The sequence below is a fragment of the Centroberyx affinis genome, unplaced genomic scaffold (assembly GCF_046629955.1).
Source record: "Centroberyx affinis isolate AG114_WGS23_722 - 3 ecotype Tasmania unplaced genomic scaffold, CSIRO-AGI_Caff_v1 ptg006247l_1, whole genome shotgun sequence".
Classification (NCBI taxonomy): domain Eukaryota; kingdom Metazoa; phylum Chordata; class Actinopteri; order Beryciformes; family Berycidae; genus Centroberyx; species Centroberyx affinis.
The window spans coordinates 376,847-393,666 of NW_027283179.1; the positions used below are offsets into that span (position 1 = coordinate 376,847).

Sequence of the window (16,820 nt, forward strand, 5' to 3'; positions counted from 1 at the left end):
TGGATGATACTGATTAAATACAGATAAAGCTAATGAATACTGACTTTGAATTCATATGTGAGTAAGTGCGGCACTTGTGTCGTCAACAGATAATACAAACAATTATTATATGTTTTATTTTCAGCTTTACAAAACTGTATTGAAGTATAAGCTGATCACCAATTTGAAATTTCAAGTTGATATGTGTCTGTATCAGTATGTCCTGACTATTCAGAGCAGCCTAATTTCAGAATAGTGGCAGCCACTGATCCTGTAATCTAAAATTTTGCTAACAGCGTCGTATCAATGCCTTTCAAGCTTTTTTCTCCGACAGCCTTTCCCTCATATCTGCCGATATCAGTAAACCACACACGGCCCACAAGCTTCAGATTTGGATTTGAACTGTCAGCCGGCGGCAAGTTTAACGTCTGTGGTTTGGTTTGAACTTTACTTCACAGTTAAATCAAAGTCTCTCTCTTTCCACCCCCTTTAAAGATGCCTGCTTAGGTTTTTAGAGTGCTTCAAACCGGCATCACAAATGTTTCGGTACATTTAACCTTTGGTTCATTTCTGCAACACCCTGCTGCACTGCTCACACTGTTGTACTGAGCTTTTCCACTGCAGCAGGTGGCAGGGGTTCAGTGCCTTGCTCAAAGGCACCTCGAGTGCGGTTGTTGAGGGAAGGGTGAACATTTCGTATTGACTTTCCCCAACCCGAGCCACCCAGACTCCTGAACCAGGAACCCTCCAGTCACAAACACGCTTCTCTAACCGTTCATTGTGCCCAAGCTCCTCCTCAGCTGTCTCTGAGCAGAGTATTGATCGAAAAGGGGGATGAATCACTGATGAATGCTGCAAGAGGCTGTTCGCCAGTAGTGCTGTACAAGGCTGTGTAGCAGCCAAGAGACCAGCTTTGAATGAAGCGTTTGAGGATTAGCCTACATGTTTGCTCATTCTTAAATTCTATACATTCATCAATATGCCAGACGTACCTTCCCTCCCCTCCTTTGCTCTCTCTGGCTGCTGGATGCATGAAAGCTTACTAGACAGAATCATATTAATTTACACAACATCCAATTATACAGATTAGGAAGCTAACTACTTTATCCACTGGCCACAATGGCTGTATGTTGGTAGATTCCAACATTCACCAGCCTCTTTTTACAGTTTCAGTTAGCTAGAATAAGTCCTCCAAATAATGTTTCATTAGCTGCCAAAGTAGCAGGTAGAAGAGAATGACAATCAAAATGTACTAGTATTTACAGTAGCTAGTGTTCATTTCTCACCCCAGTTCAACCCCTATAGAGTTTATTTTATTGTTCTCTCAGGGCTAAACAGTAATAGTCATATCCACTTAAATATACACTGGATCTTAATCTTAAGTAATTTTAACACAGGATTGGTGGATTCCTGTGCAACCAAGTTCAGAGAGTCTCTAGATGTTGTCAAGCTGCTTTTTAATTTTGTTGTTTACATCAGGATTCATAAAATGATTTGTCCTTCTGCATCCATTAGAGAGCAATGTTCCTTTCCCTTTGTACTCCAGATTGCGTGAGGACATAATATATAGATTCATATGCATTGATACTGTCTTTCATACTATTTTTCATGCAGTTCATACACTGTTTTGGCATTCAGCTTTCTCGTTTCCCCTGTGCTCCAAGATGCACGAGGACACCCAGTACAGATTCACATCAACTCATACATGATTCACCCATGTTAAATAGATTAATGCATCGTTTTGACGTTCAACTTTTCCCCCGTTATCTCCAGGATGCGTGAGGACATGTCCACCATGGTGTGTGTGAAGGAGGAGGAGGACCCTGGGGAGAAGCTGTCCCAGGATGAGATCATTTCCCGGACCAAGCAGGTGATCCAGGGGCTGGAGGCCCTGAAGCAGGAGCACCACTCCATCCTGGACGGGCTGCTGGGCACGCTGCGCTGCCTGAAGCAGGATGAGGAGGGCGTCCTGGTGGAGGAGAAGTCCCATATGATCCGCAAGTCCCTGGAGATGCTGGAGCTGGGGCTGAGCGAGGCACAGGTAAATGCATGCACCCTCCCGGAGTCTCTGTCTGGGTATTTCATTTGCTAAAAAAAATATCAGGCTTATTCTGTTATATAGTATTTTTTTTTTAAAATTTATTCCTCATTTTGTGTGACTTAAAAACCGATCCTCCAACCTCAGATTTGAACTGCTAACCAGGAAGATGTTGTATAGTCTTTAGGTTTGTCTGGACTGACTTTCCATCACATCCAAGATTCAAGATTCATTAATTTCTTGTCATATCATCCGAAGTTGCTTGTACTGGTGGGCTGTATGGCCACAATTTTATATCATAATATTTTTTAAAATTTTGGATGGTAATTATTTTTTTTTGCCTAGGGTTTCAGCAGTGCAGTTACTTAAACATTTTGTTAATTTAAGGGCAGATATCACATACACTTTTGGATAAAACTGAAACAAAAACAGCTTCCAGTATTCGTACCTATGCACATGTTTCAGTCTCAGGTAGTAAAATAAGTTTAAAAAGTAAGATAAGATAAGATATCACTTTATTAATCCCCTTGGGGAAATTTGGGAAAGTTGCTGGTGTTTCCACTCCTATTAATAACAGTCGTGCGAAAAAGCTTGCAGATGATGTTTTCCTGCTCAATGTCTTACTTCTTATTACCAAACCAAATGTCCACACAATGGAAGATGCTGCCTTTTTTAGATAATCTCTTCTTCTGAGAATAGGAGGTGCGCTCGTTTTACTTCACTTCCCTCAAGCTCCATGTCCCTGCTGATATAAACAAAGGCACATGGGTGCTGCTGCTCGTACAGCAGCCCTACCCACATGTTATCAGCAATTGTGCGACTAATGACAAACTGCTTGACATCAAGTGTGTAGAACGTAAATACGGCCACATGGCTAATGTTCAGCCAAAGATTGTTTGCCTGCAGCCTTTCTGGCTCGTCTGATAGAAACCATATGGGCAAATATAAACCTCAGCACAGATTTCTACCGGTGTGTCGTTCCTACTGGTACACCAGCTGCCACTAGTTGCTAGGAATTTGTCTCACTGTACTCAGGATGAATACGGGACAAGAAATTAAGGCAGACATACATGAACCCTCTTGTGAACATGAATTCTCATATGCAGGAGTTGGAAAACGCCAACCATCTTGGACACATTAGTCTCACTCTTCCTATTTAATTTCATCAACCCACCCTCCAAGGTAAGTCGTGAGGTTCTCAAATTCTCCTGACGAAAGAAAATAGAAAATATGTTTTTGCAGCACAGGAATAAATCATGAAAAAATGTGGGTTTGAAGAGAGAAAGTTTGAAAACTACTGATAAGTTGTATCATTACTCAGTTTGCATGATACTAGCCTATGAGTCACTGGCGATCTACGCATTAGTCATTGTTGGTGCTCTCGCTCTTCATCGCCACCTCCCAGCAGGCATTGTTTAATAAATAAAGACACAATCCACTGCACTTCAGCTTCCACTTTTTTTCACCCTTATATCCACATTTGCCTTTTTGGATCGCTTGCAGTTCTGGCAAAGTACTGCGTGATTCATATTTTTCTGCATAATTTCCCAGCTCTGACGCCCTCAGATCCTGATGCCTCCAACTCTTCCTCTAATTATACCCCTCTCAGCCTTTCACCTTTAAACATATGCCATTTGGTGGACGCTTTTACCCAAAGTGCCTCGCAGTACCATTAGTGCACACATTTTTAGCTCCAGTGGGAAAGGTACTCCTATCTCTGGCAGTTTTACTGGCTTGCTCTACCCATTGTGCTACCACTTAGTCGGTCATTAAATCCAATTATATTCAGATATTGGGGTACTTTGTTTTCTTGTATAAATGCTACAACCTGCTGTCCTATATGGACCATAGATTTTAGTACTGATGATGCTTAAGATTCTTGAGATACTACAGTACCTCACACTCTTTCATATCACAGGTATTGTAAGAATTTGGTGTGACGGTTTTGAAGCCATTAGGTTCAGCCGTCCCCTTAGCCTATTGTTGTTTTGACCAATAGCATGGTTAGAATAGTTTTGTTAACTATTTCTAAGACCAACTGTGGATAGAAGAGAGTATAATGCTGATTAAGACTGGCCGATGTGGTTGAAATCAAAATCTTGATAGTCATATGGATTCTTTTCAATACCGATATATATCATGATTTGGCTCGCGTATGAAAAATCACACATTAAATAATCAAATGAATGTTCATCCCATTGAAATGGTAATGTCAGGTGTTATGTCAAACAAAACTGAAATTTTCAAATAATATTCCTACCGTATCTCATTTTGTTGGGGTTTTGATATACAATGTGCTTCTTAGCATCAATTTAGACTGAGCAGAATTGTGTGATACAATCCCAAAATCACCATATCATCACAATATGATTCCACTGAAAGACGATAAACGATAATATTGAATTATCGCCCCCGGCCTTAATTCTGATTAGTGTTAAGAGTGGGTGGCCACTTGATAACCTCAGTGACATACCTGCTGTCTCCTACGTCTTTCTTCTAACATCCAAGCTAGTTTTCTACATAGGCGTTCTCCCCAAAAAAAATATGGTCACATTAGATCCTCTGTATTGATAAATATGATTGGTAGTATTGAAGTACAAAGCAACTCTAGGTTCATGTGTATGATGAAACTCCGCCCCCCCCCCTCTTCCCCTCTCCCCCCAGGTGATGATGGCGCTGTCGGGCCACCTGAGCTCAGTGGAGTCGGAGAAGCAGAAGCTGCGGGCTCAGGTCCGCCGGCTCTGCCAGGAGAACCAGTGGCTGCGGGACGAGCTGGCCGGCACCCAGCAGAAACTGCAGAAGAGCGAGCAGAGCGTGGCCCAGCTGGAGGAGGAGAAGAAGCACCTGGAGTTCATGAACCAGCTGAAGAAGTACGACGAGGACCTCTCCCCCTCCGTGAGTCCATAGGTCTTTCTCAGTATGCGATCTTGTGTCTTCTCTGACACGTTTGGATGAAAAACCACAACATATCGAGGATGTATTGGATGGTGACTTGGCCAACAAGAATGAATGGGAAGCCCTAAGATTCATTTAGAGAATTACGCATCATGTCCAAACTAGCTGGCACAAATAAACAGTGCTATAGTCTATAGTGGTTTTCAATCATGTGTCATCGTTGCACAAGAGGAAGTTTTCATTCCAATTAGCACACTTTCTATCAGAGAGTAAAACCTGCATACTCTTGGGTCACGATACCAGATTATTTTAAACCACTGCTCTATAGTTAAGAGCCAGGAATCTGTTGACGGTCGAAACAGTTGGGAAAATGAACAGCTGTGTATCGTAATTGATTGCACGACTTCAAGCATGCAGACCATCTCAAACCGTAAAGATGTGTTCTCTGAGCTTGGGTTTTTTAGACATCCGTATGATGTATGAATGTGGAATTTTTGATATTGATATTGACTTTGTACGGCATTCATACATTGTCGTTATCGCAGTAATACCTGAGAGAACGTTCTTTGCTGTGATTATCGGTACAAGACGCAGTTGAGTACCATCAGCAGCACCAAAGTACACATAATTACAGCAAAGAACATCCTCAAGTAGGGCTGAACAATTAATCGAAATTGAAATTGCAATTGAAATTGCAATATGGCCTGCTGCAATTTTCAAATCGCAGGAGGCACAATATTTGTTAAAGGCGAAATGTGTGTCAAAATACCATTTTAAATTAAATATTGTGGTGCTGCAGAGATGTCCTGGCCTACACATCGTATTCTACAGACTTAAGAAAACATCTTTGTTTGGTACAGATCCCTGCAAAAATCACACCATAATCATTTTAATACGTTTGTCAGTCAAAATGAGAATAATGATGTAAAAATTATCATTCCCTCTAATATCGCAAATCATATCGCAATTGCAATATCAGTCAAAATAATTGCAATTAGATATTTTTTCAAAATCGTTCAGCCCTATCCTTGGGTGCTTGGGCTTGTAGTCAACGATTACCAACATGTGTGTACTGAGTAAAATTTCCTTGAGTGTTGTATACACAGTAAGAAAGATTGCCACCTAGCTCCCTGGTTGCCACAAGAGTTGGCATGGCAACCAATGAAGATAGCTCGGCTAAAGCTGTCCATTGCATAATATGCATTAGACAAAGAAATAGGGGAAAAAATACATGCACGGCTAATGTCCTCTTAGTGGTTAATTTGTTTTGACCCAAACTGGGCTTTGTCAGGCATAGGTTGACATCTTTTTTTTCTGTTTGATTATCTGGTGATTTGTATCAAGCATCTGGTCGGGATTTTGCCCTCGCTAGCCAATAGACACTCAGCATTGTGACTAGTTAAAGTTTTTCTCCAGGATTTCAGGATTGTTTGGACATTCAGCTCCCATTCATTTGTAATAAAGAGTCTTGTATCCAGTTGCCCCCCTATGCACCCCACTGTTTCCTGCTTTCTGTGGTGCCTTAGTCTCTTCTCTGAACACGTTATCAGCAGCAGCGCAGAGGGAAAACTATCAATAAAAACTATCTCTAACCCTAACCCTAAGTATTTTAAGTAGTTGAGATGTGCTTGGCCAGATCCAGGCTACAGAAAGTATAACATCAGCAGATAAATGGGAAGTTGGAAATTTTCTTCCTTAAATTGAGAGAAAATCCAATGAGTTTGCCCCTAATCTTTTTCTTCCCCTCCTCTTTTTCTGCTCTCTGTCTCTCTTTCTCTCTTCTTTTTTTCTCTATCCTCTTTCTCCTTTCCTCTCTCCTCCTCTCTTTTGCTACCTTCCTCCCTCCCTCCCCTCTCAGGAGGAGAAGGACTCTGACTCCAGTAAAGAGACTCTGGACGATCTCTTCCCAGATGACCAGGACGACCAAGCCCCAGGCAGTAAGTGTTCCACCTTCCTCTTTCTCTCTCTACTCGGGGGACGTTGTTTCAGTCCGGGACCCCAATAAGAAATGCAGTATCTTGCCTTGGGACATAGCTTTAATAGCAAGGGTGCTCTTGTCATGCGGGTACGAACCAGAAGCAAGTCTGTGACCCAAATTAAGTCCCAAGTGATGCTGCATCTACAGAAAAGGAAGAGCAGAAATTTAGATAATAATGATGATAGTAAAAAACTTGAAAACATTTCACAATGTGTTCCAACAGCCAAATAAAAGCATCATACTCATACAATAAAACTAGTTAAAACAACAAGGCAGCACAACATAAAAAGATAAGAATAGAAGGTAAAAAAGATATAATCATAAAAATATAGCCTAGCAGATATCACATACCAACAAACCTATAAAAATGGCTGTTAAGAAGTGATTTAAAAGATGATACTGAGGAAAAACAAAAGTAAAAGTAAAACAAAAGCCCCAACAAAAGTATTGCTGCTACAGAGGTGGGCTGTTTATTATTTGACAGATTTTATGGTTATACTTTTTGTCAATATGAAATATAAATCTTATTGTGATCTTTGATCTTTGATCTGATTTTAATTTGATCTTTTGAAGCACACAAATAGTTACTGAAATTTGCCTTTTTTGGGGCAGCATAGTTAAAGAAACATTTTGTTTTACTCCTCAACCGTCATTTGTGGGATTTATTCCAAAAATGCTCTACATCTACCAGCGTTAATTGAATTTCATCACTGAATAGTTAAACATTTGGATCATTGCATCATCAACAATGTTAGTATTTGGCAGGTGAAGGCTGGCAGCTAATGACTTAAATGTTTTTACAGAATTAGTTTTATTCTCGTGTTGGCAGTAATTTCTAAGTGTCACTCCACTGAAATGGAAACCTCATTTGGGAACAAAACTCTTCAAGTCTTTGTACCGACTACACTCGCCTAATATATCAAAGTGTAGTAGGAGGGTGTCCCCGGAGTTCGACTGTGTATCACATAATATACGGCTGTGAGCGTCCCCCGCTGTTTCATCGCTCCTCAGCCCTTTTCCTCGTTCTTATAAATTTCTCTCTCTCTTTCTCCGTCTCTCTCTCACACTCTCTTCCTTTTCTCTCTGTCTGTCTCACTCTATCACTCACTCTCTCACACACGCGCCCCATTATACAATACAATTTTCTCCCCAATTTTTCCCCTCTCCTCTCCTCCACCCCGTCCCCACAGCGTTAAATGGGGTGGTCTCCCAATAGCTCAGTGGCCCAGACAGCAAAGCTCTGTTGGCTGTGAAGGCCCATTAGTCAAGACCTCGTTCAGCCTGGCAGCAGGCCAGATGGAGAGGGAACCTGTGAACCAGATCACTGTTAAACCCTATAGTTACAGTGTTTTTCTGTGTTTTTATGTAGCTGTAGTCAGTTAAACTATTTTTTGGTCTAATGATCACAATAGTGTTGTCACAATACCAGAATTTTGACTTCGATACCAATAACAAGTTTAATGTCTAAAAATGTGATATGTCTACAGTACCATAGAAAACTAGATGGCACTCAGTAGAGCGAATACCTTTGCCAACACTATGCAATTGTCAAAATATGTTGTCAATTGTCAATTCCACATGTCTGATTTTCACCAAAAGTTAATTATTTTTCCATGCCACATCACCACCTTGTTTCTTTTTTTTTAAACTCTTTATTTATTTTCAGTTACTATTACACTGAACAAAATCCACAACAAAACGACATCGATGTTGAAATTAGAAATAAAAACATATATAACTAAAAATATTTAAAAAAAAAAAAAAAAAAAAAGAGGGGGGGGGGGGGGGGGGGGATGCGGCACTACTCTCTCTTTACAACCTTTGATCCATTCTTTTCAGACCAGCTAAGAACACGACCCATCTTTTCTCTTGTATGCAGTCCATTTTCCCCAGCGTTGTTCATGGATCCCTGCTTTAGTCCTTAGACAATAAGTCAGTTTTTCCATGGAGTATATTTCTTTTACAATGTCCAGCCACTGACCTGGTCCTGGAGGGTCACTTTTTAATCAGCTGCTTGTGATGGCCTTTTTACCCGCAAGTATCAGGATTTTGAAGAGATAGATGTCCTCCTTTCGAATTATGTCATCGTGTATCAATCCCAGGGTCACTGGGAATCTTATAGCATAAAATCTCCTCAAGAATCTGAATAACCCTGTCCCAGAATGTTTGTATTTTTATACATGACCAGAAAATATGTGAGTGATTGGCATTCATCTGCCCACACTGTCTCCAACATTGCTGCTGTTCACCCAATTGTTTATTTTTTATGTGTGGTGTAATAAAAAAGCGGATTAAATTCTTCCAACCGAATTCCCTCCATCTTTTAGAGCTAGTGGAAGTTTGTTGTGTTCTACACATGGAATGCCAATCACTCTCCGACAGTTTAATGTTCAGTTCTAGTTCCCATTTCAATTTGACATATAGTGAATTTCTTCACCACCTTGTTTCACATCAGGAGATTCACACATTTTCATGACTGGACCTGAAATGGGACATGAGATCTGCCTGTTCCAGTTCTTGACGCTTTTAAGCATTTTAGCTGATTATCACAACAACACATGACCAATCAGCCTCTATATCTGTTCAGTTTCCTGCCCCTCTACCACTGGACCAAATTTTGGAAACATTAGCAGGACGGTTATGTCTAAACTGGAAATGAGCTCTCCAGTGCCTCCATGTTGTTTGATTGGGCCAATAATGGAGGGTTTGGCTCTGTCTGTGATTGTCCACAAAGTTTGATGGTGTCATGTGAATCCTTTCATGCTTGATATGCGTTTTTGTGAGAACTTTTTGAGAAATCCTGCTAACAGATAAACAAACAAACAAACAGATGGAATGGGGTGAAAACGAAACCCCCGTCCAACTCCATCGGTGGAGGAAACAAGAAAAACCATGAAGCCATCTGTTGCCACACTTCACTCAGGCAGCTTTGTAGAAACCTTTGCACAGGGGGTTTTGATGTCGCTTTGGCTCCTGGCACCAGTTTGTCAACCAGTTTAGGTGGACTGGGATCCAGTTCAAGACGTGGTCGACTGTTTGATGCTGTTGCCATGTTTACACTCTGACTGCTGCAGTTCTCTGGCAGTCTGTTCCAATCCTCCTCCTCCTTTTAACTTTTCCAATTCTCCTCTTTCTTCTTTTAACTATTCCAATCCGCATGTCTACATCCCCTGGTGACACTGAAATGGAAATTTAGCTTGCAGAAATCTATTTGGTGAAAGTGTTGAACGTTTATAAAACTCAATAATGAATTCAATCTTTTGCAGCTGTATTGAAAAAGTATTGAAATTTTAGTTATCGTGACAACATTAGGTCACAATGGCTGTTCACTGAAATTTACCAGCCCCTTTCACTGTTATACATACCAAATAGATTTTTGTAATAGAATGGGAGCCTCCAAATGATTGTTTGAATGATTAGTTACCTGTCAAAGTGGCTGGTAGAGTAGTAAACTTCACCAGTATGTGTCTGGTAGTAATTTCCCACCCTTGCAGTAATGCGTGGGTGTAATTTTAGTTTTTGTGCCACATCTCTCCCCATTTTGGCACAAATTATGATTCTAGTGCAGGTTGCAGTGCAGTAGAAGTAGAGCAGGTTGTTCTTGGGATGCTTTGTCAAAATAAAAACGTGAATTCTCAACGTTAGTACTACATTCTTCATGACTTAGAGGGAAAACTGGCTAAATTATTCTGTTTTTCAGCTTTTTCTCGAGCAGTGTTGGTAGAGCTCTTTCTGTAGTGAGCACCAAGTGAATTATGAATAGGCAGGAAAGGCAGAGTTTAGCTTGTAGCTATGGGAAAGGAGTGGGGGTTGGCAACTTGAAGCAAAAGATTTACTTTCAACAGCATAAATCGCAGTAAAAGGGTTTCACTTTGGAGGTCAATACTGTATAATGATACAGAAGAAACTGATGAATTATATGACACTTCTCGTCTGAATTATTGAGATATTGCCTGACATGTAAAGGCTACATTTCCAGTAATTGCCCTGGAGCTGCATATAGAGAGGGTGGATGAGCATATAAGTAGTTGGATAATTTATTTAGAATACTTTTTTTTTTTTTTTATCTCTGTTTGTATTTATGTGGATTTGACACCCGCTCTTTTAAACATGATTTCCAACACAAAATTTAAATAGTACCTTTTCAAAAGGTGGTAGGTAACTTGAGTCCTTGGTTGAAAAAAATATAATGTTTTTACAGACTAGATCACCTGAAAGATGAATTTGAGATGGTGAATTGTTTTCAAAATATGTCTGCAACATTTTGGAAATCAACTCTTGATATGTTTATGAACTGGACGTGGCATTTCCAGCTAAAGGTTGGCCAAAGGTTAAGTTTAGGCAACTAAAACAACTTGGTTAAGGTTAGGGAAAGGCTTTGGTTATGGTTAAATAAGAAAAACATTTGCAAAAAATTCACTGTTCTACTTGTGCTGGGAATTGAACTCCTGTTGCGTCCTTCACATAATTTGGTGTTAACAAGTCATGTTAATTTGTGTGAGATCAGGTTGGAATGAATGTGAAGCAGGGTGTTGCTAAAAAAGAGCTTACATGCTCAGTCAGCCTTACCTGGTTAAATATGTACTTTAAGTCTCATTAGTAGAGTAATGAAACTCCTTATGAAACAGATGAGCAGAAACTAAATTAATGCCATGCTTTAAGTATTATCTGGGTATGTGTTGAGTGAATGAAGAGATTGGAGGGATGAGAGGAGATGGAAAGAAAGACAGAGAGGAGGGAGAAGGGGATGAAAGGGAAAAGTGTGGGCAGAGCGAGACGGGTTGCACTCAGGATCTGCCAGCGCATGGAGAAGGAACGCATCATCAAACACCGCCGCCACTCGCATTAATCCTCTCTCTTTACGTGAAATGGAGTGGATTAGACGCCTTTCCCCCTCATGCTTATTCAGTCTCACTGAAAAGCTTTCGGGTTTTTGGCGAAGCGCTGTCAGCAGCAGTGAAGAAGATAATCATGACGCCGGCGCTGCCTTTTTTAAAATGACCTCAGGCTCATTTACACTGACTGTCTGTACAAATATTGACACTTCAGTCATTAAGCTCCAGAGTGACTTGCAGTGCGTGAGCAGGTAGGGATTCAGTATCAAAGTGCCGGGGTCGAACCTGTGATCTCTTGGTTGCGGGACATTCTCTTGAACTGCAACACAAACACGAGCCCTTGCCATGAAACAGACCAACCAGGTAAATCCGGGTGAAAGCATTGATCCCATATTGATTTCACTTATTAAATCCACTTCAGTCATGCGGGGGAAATATAGGGAGGAGGGGGAGGAGACAGGTTAAAGAAGGATTTTTTAAGCTTTGAGCCTGAGGAAGCGAGACTGAAGCAGAGAAATGAAACTGAGATTAATTGCAGGTGACACCTAATATTAGGCAGCTGTTGCTTGTTTTGTTTCTTCTTTTGTATGTCTGATTAGACAAGAAATGCTACCATTTTCTTTTAATACAAGAAAGGATAAAAATCAGAGCTTTGAATGAATTTCATTGATGTACAGACTGTGGGGAAAAAAATAGGGATGCACTGATACCAGGTTTTCAATCAGATCCCTAACTGTCAACAAATGATATAGACTCGTACAACTAAGTATGAGGGATGTAGCATCATTTTTATATGTGGGGGGGAAAAAGACATACAATTTGCTTTGTAGCTCTTGGCAACAAATTTAAATACTTGGGAAATTCAGGATTTAAATGCTTGGGGAAATTCTGGATATCGGTGTATTCCTTTGTTGTGGAAATGCTGTTGAGCTTTACTGGGCTGCAAACATTGATGCTATATTTATCCCCAGTGCTCTAAACATTTTCCACTGCCATGAGCGTAGGTAGGGACGGGCTGTTCTGCAGCGAGTGGTTTCGAGCACCTGGTATCATTTGGTCTCTCGCTGCTTCCTGTGAGAGACCGGTGTTATTACTGCTGTGGGCCGCTCCTGCTCCAAACCCAACCGACCCTCCTTCAGAGTAAATATAGAGCCGCCAGCCTTTAATAAGAAACCCAATCAGGTGGTTTCCTGACCTCTCCCGTATATACACACACACACACACACACACACACACACACACACACACACACACACACACACACACACACACACACACACACACACACACACACACACACAGAGAGACAGACAGACAGACGGCATGGCATGAGAGAGATTCTAGTCATGTCCTCCTGACCCCATTAAACCTGAATTACAGAAGTCAGTACAATTGCTGTGCATCCTAGCAGAATGAGTGCATTGTTTATGAGTGAATAGTCTTTGTTTGCAAGGCATATGTTAATGGCCAACCAGCGGCAGTTATTTTGGTTTCAGTTTTGTCTACTTTCTTAGGAATTCAAAATAGAAGAACAAGGTTTCAGAGGGGTCTCACAACCAGTCTGTGAATGAATCTACTAGTAGGAGAAAAGCAGTTTGATTTTACATTTTGAGTGGATTGAAAGTTTGAGTTGACCCCCGATCCAAACGCAACACACAGTTAAAGTCAGTACATGGCGTGCATGTTTCTAAACATGTTTTGGATATACTTCATCATCACTGGCAGCGTGTGTGGAATTCTCTGCCAGTGTGTCAAATTGCTAAAATGACATTTCGCACGTTTCCTTTTTTTTTTATGTGATTCCATTGGAAAATTGCTAACAACCCATGGCTAAATGGTGATTTCCCTCCTTTTCCCTCCCCTTTCTCTCCATGTGTCTCCAGTCCAGCAGCCTCACAGCAGCGCAGCGGCAGCAGCTGCCCAGCAGGGAGGCTATGAGATCCCGGCCCGCCTGAGGACCCTGCACAACCTGGTGATCCAGTACGCCTCCCAGGGCAGGTATGAGGTGGCCGTGCCCCTCTGCAAGCAGGCTCTGGAAGACCTGGAGAAGACTTCTGGACACGACCACCCAGATGTGGCCACCATGCTCAATATCCTAGCCCTGGTCTACAGGTTAGTCCATGTCTAGTATCCCTGCCCTAATCTGTAGCAATGGGGTCCTGGGACCTCCAGCAGTCCTTGATGGGGTTCCAGGGGCTTCCCAGCAAAATGAGGAATAGGTTCATTTCACTATTAATATCATTTTCTAGACAAGTAGCACAAGTGCAAGTTGAAGTGCAAGTTTATTTATTTGTATAGTCCTTTATCACAAGCCTGTCTCAAAGGACTTTACAGAGAAAGAGTCTAACTAGATCTAACAATCAACCACAGAACAGAATGATATAGGACAAATATAAGGACAAGCACAAGACATACAAAAGCAGATTTTAGCAAGACATAACAGCCTACCTATTCTACGTAGCCCAACCTACCCGGTGCCACCAGCTGTAGACGCTCAATGCATACAAGAAAAAAAAAAACATTGGAAAATGTGTAGGGGGAACTATTTTGATCAGAGGTTTCACTGCCCCCCTCTCACCTACAGTATAGTTATGTAATCCTATACCTATCTAAGATCTTAGCTTAGTGTGAGATGAAATACCTTGGGAGCCCCTGTTTTACAGTTTAATCAACCATGTTTTATATTCTAGCCCTAGTGTATTCATCTGAATGTGGGTGTATTTGACAGTATTTATGCATTGAATAAGGTGTAGACAACAACAATTACACAATCAATTTTCTTGGCCAAGAAATGTAGACGTTCAACAATTTTGGAACCAGTGTTGTGGCTTGTATTCTAGTATTTGGCTGGAGCCAGTTTTGCTTCAAACATCAAAAAACGGTAGAACCAGTGAAGCAAGCTTTACGTTTTGTCTGCAGTCCTTACACTGGCTTGTAAATCCCTGAATTCCCCAGACACTTTCACTATTTTACAAGGCTCTCAGGTTTTCAGAATGGAATAGAGGCCTGTTAAGGAATGTTGGGACAGTGTTTACCAGTGAGTATGAGACACAAGCCACTATGTTTGCTAGTTATCAACAGAAGGAAAGATTAAAACCTTGTTGCTTCTTCCAGCACAGTTTGAAATCACTCCCTCCACACACGAATCACAGTTTTTCTTAGTTTATTTCAGGGAGAAAGAGGTGATAACGATACAGCATGTCCTCTTGTTGCCCCCCTCTCCAACATCGTGGCATGTCCCTCGTAACTTTCGGTAACCGCCCTCGAAGCATTGCGTGACCGGCCCTCTATAGGACGTCCAAATGACAGTCGGGTCCCCCTGCCTACGTCAGAGGTAGAGTGGACAAACGCCACAGCCAAAGCCAAAGATTTACAGTACAGCAGCAGTGTTGGAGTCGGTGTTAATTTCCCACCCCGAGTACAACGGAACAAAAGAAATGACACACAAGAGCCGGACAAGTATTCTCCAGGGTCGGTCTCATGTTGTTTACTTCCACAAATCTTGGCGTCTGAATAGTCGGCTCAGGTCTTTGGTTTCCCCGGGGGAGTGAGAGACCGGGCCGGCTGGTTGTCACAGAACTCCAGTGCTGATTGTGGGAACTGTAGGAAAGCTATTTCTGCCTTGTCATCTGAAAGTAATGGGCTGTTGGTGGAAATTACAAGCATAGTTTATGTCTCTTCTCTCTTTTGTTTGTGTGTGTGTGTGTTACTCTGTCCATGTGTCTCTGTATACTTCTCTCTGTCTCTGTCTCTGTCTCTGTCTCTGTGTCTGTTTGCTTCTGTCTGTTTATCTCTGTGTATGTGTATGTGTGTGTCTCAGGGATCAGAACAAATACAAGGAGGCAGCCAACCTGCTGAACGATGCTCTGGCCATCAGGGAGAAGACTCTTGGCAGGGACCATCCAGCTGTGAGTGCTTTCTTCTCCAGATTACAGCAAATTTGTTTTACCACTGCAGTTTATGGGCTTGTGCACTAGGACGCTGAAATTTTGTTACATCTGTAAATTTTTAAAGCTGCAAACTGCAGACGTTTGTAAATCTGTCAATTTGTGAAACAGCCATCGTGAGCGCCAAATGGATTTTAGCCATCTTGAGCAAACCTTTTATTCGCATCATAGAGATGCTCTGTCCTTTCATTCAATTCAGCTTTATTGTCTCTGGGGGAAATGGCGTGAAAAACCTATAAACATAGAAATACACAAGTACATAAAACATAAGACACAAGAGCCATAAATTCATAAAATCATCCATCCATAGAGCAGCATTAAAATAAACAGCACTAACAATGGACTGTCCTTTAATAAATACATTAACCAGAGTTAAGCTAGTTAATGGCATGGGAAATAAAGAGTTCCTCACCCTGTTAGACTTACCCTTCGGCAGTCTAAACCGTCGAACATCATATAATATATACTGTTATTACTTTTTTGACACTTCGCTCTCCAAGCTACACTTACTTTTGGCTGCCAGAACACCCCGATTTCCCTTGGGGATCAATAAAATGAATGTTAGAATATTTGGCACAGCTGGCCACCAGGCACACATATAACACCACAGGCAGCCGTAATAACACCGCAGCCAAAGTACAGGTTGAATTACTTTTTGTGGCATTTATCAATATCCAAGACTCCATGAAGTGAAAAATGATTTGAATTGCTAAGTGATGCTCCTGGCTGTAAGGTGTAAGTTACGTCTAGGAGATGATACAATCCAAAAAATTCATATCAATACAGCCCAACACCACTTCTCTCCCTTCTTCATTTAGGTGTTTTATGAAGGACGGTTTTCGCAACCTGCATTTGGGTGTAAAATTTTGATTAACATCTCAATGATCTGTGACAACAGGTACTTGTTTTTTTATGGTAGCACTTTGCAATTCATGCAGTCTTAAACCGATGCATTGAAACGCGAGTTGGGCGATAATGTACATCCTCCTGGCAACCAATCTGTATCACTTAGATAGCTGAACCCAGAGTGCGAATGTCCGCAGTGTGGGATTGATGACTTGAATTGAAATGTACCTTTTTTAAATGCGCAAGGAAGGAGCTTATATATTAAATTTTTTTTTTAAGATAATTCTTTCTGGGCTTTTGCC

General features: G+C 41.3%; 1 protein-coding gene across 7 annotated transcripts in view; it reads left to right on the forward strand.

Moving 5' to 3' along the window:
• Nucleotides 1–16,820, forward strand: part of klc1a (kinesin light chain 1a) — a 57,986-nt gene that overhangs the window by 6,596 nt on the left and 34,570 nt on the right. For all 7 annotated transcript variants that reach the window (XM_071512369.1, XM_071512370.1, XM_071512366.1 and 4 more), the window contains exons 2-6: nt 1,753–2,020; nt 4,682–4,912; nt 6,771–6,849; nt 13,609–13,837; nt 15,546–15,633. In XM_071512369.1, the coding sequence (XP_071368470.1) occupies nt 1,754–2,020; nt 4,682–4,912; nt 6,771–6,849; nt 13,609–13,837; nt 15,546–15,633 (894 nt within the window). In that variant the 5' untranslated portion in view covers nt 1,753. The remainder of the gene's footprint in view (nt 1–1,752; nt 2,021–4,681; nt 4,913–6,770; nt 6,850–13,608; nt 13,838–15,545; nt 15,634–16,820) is intronic.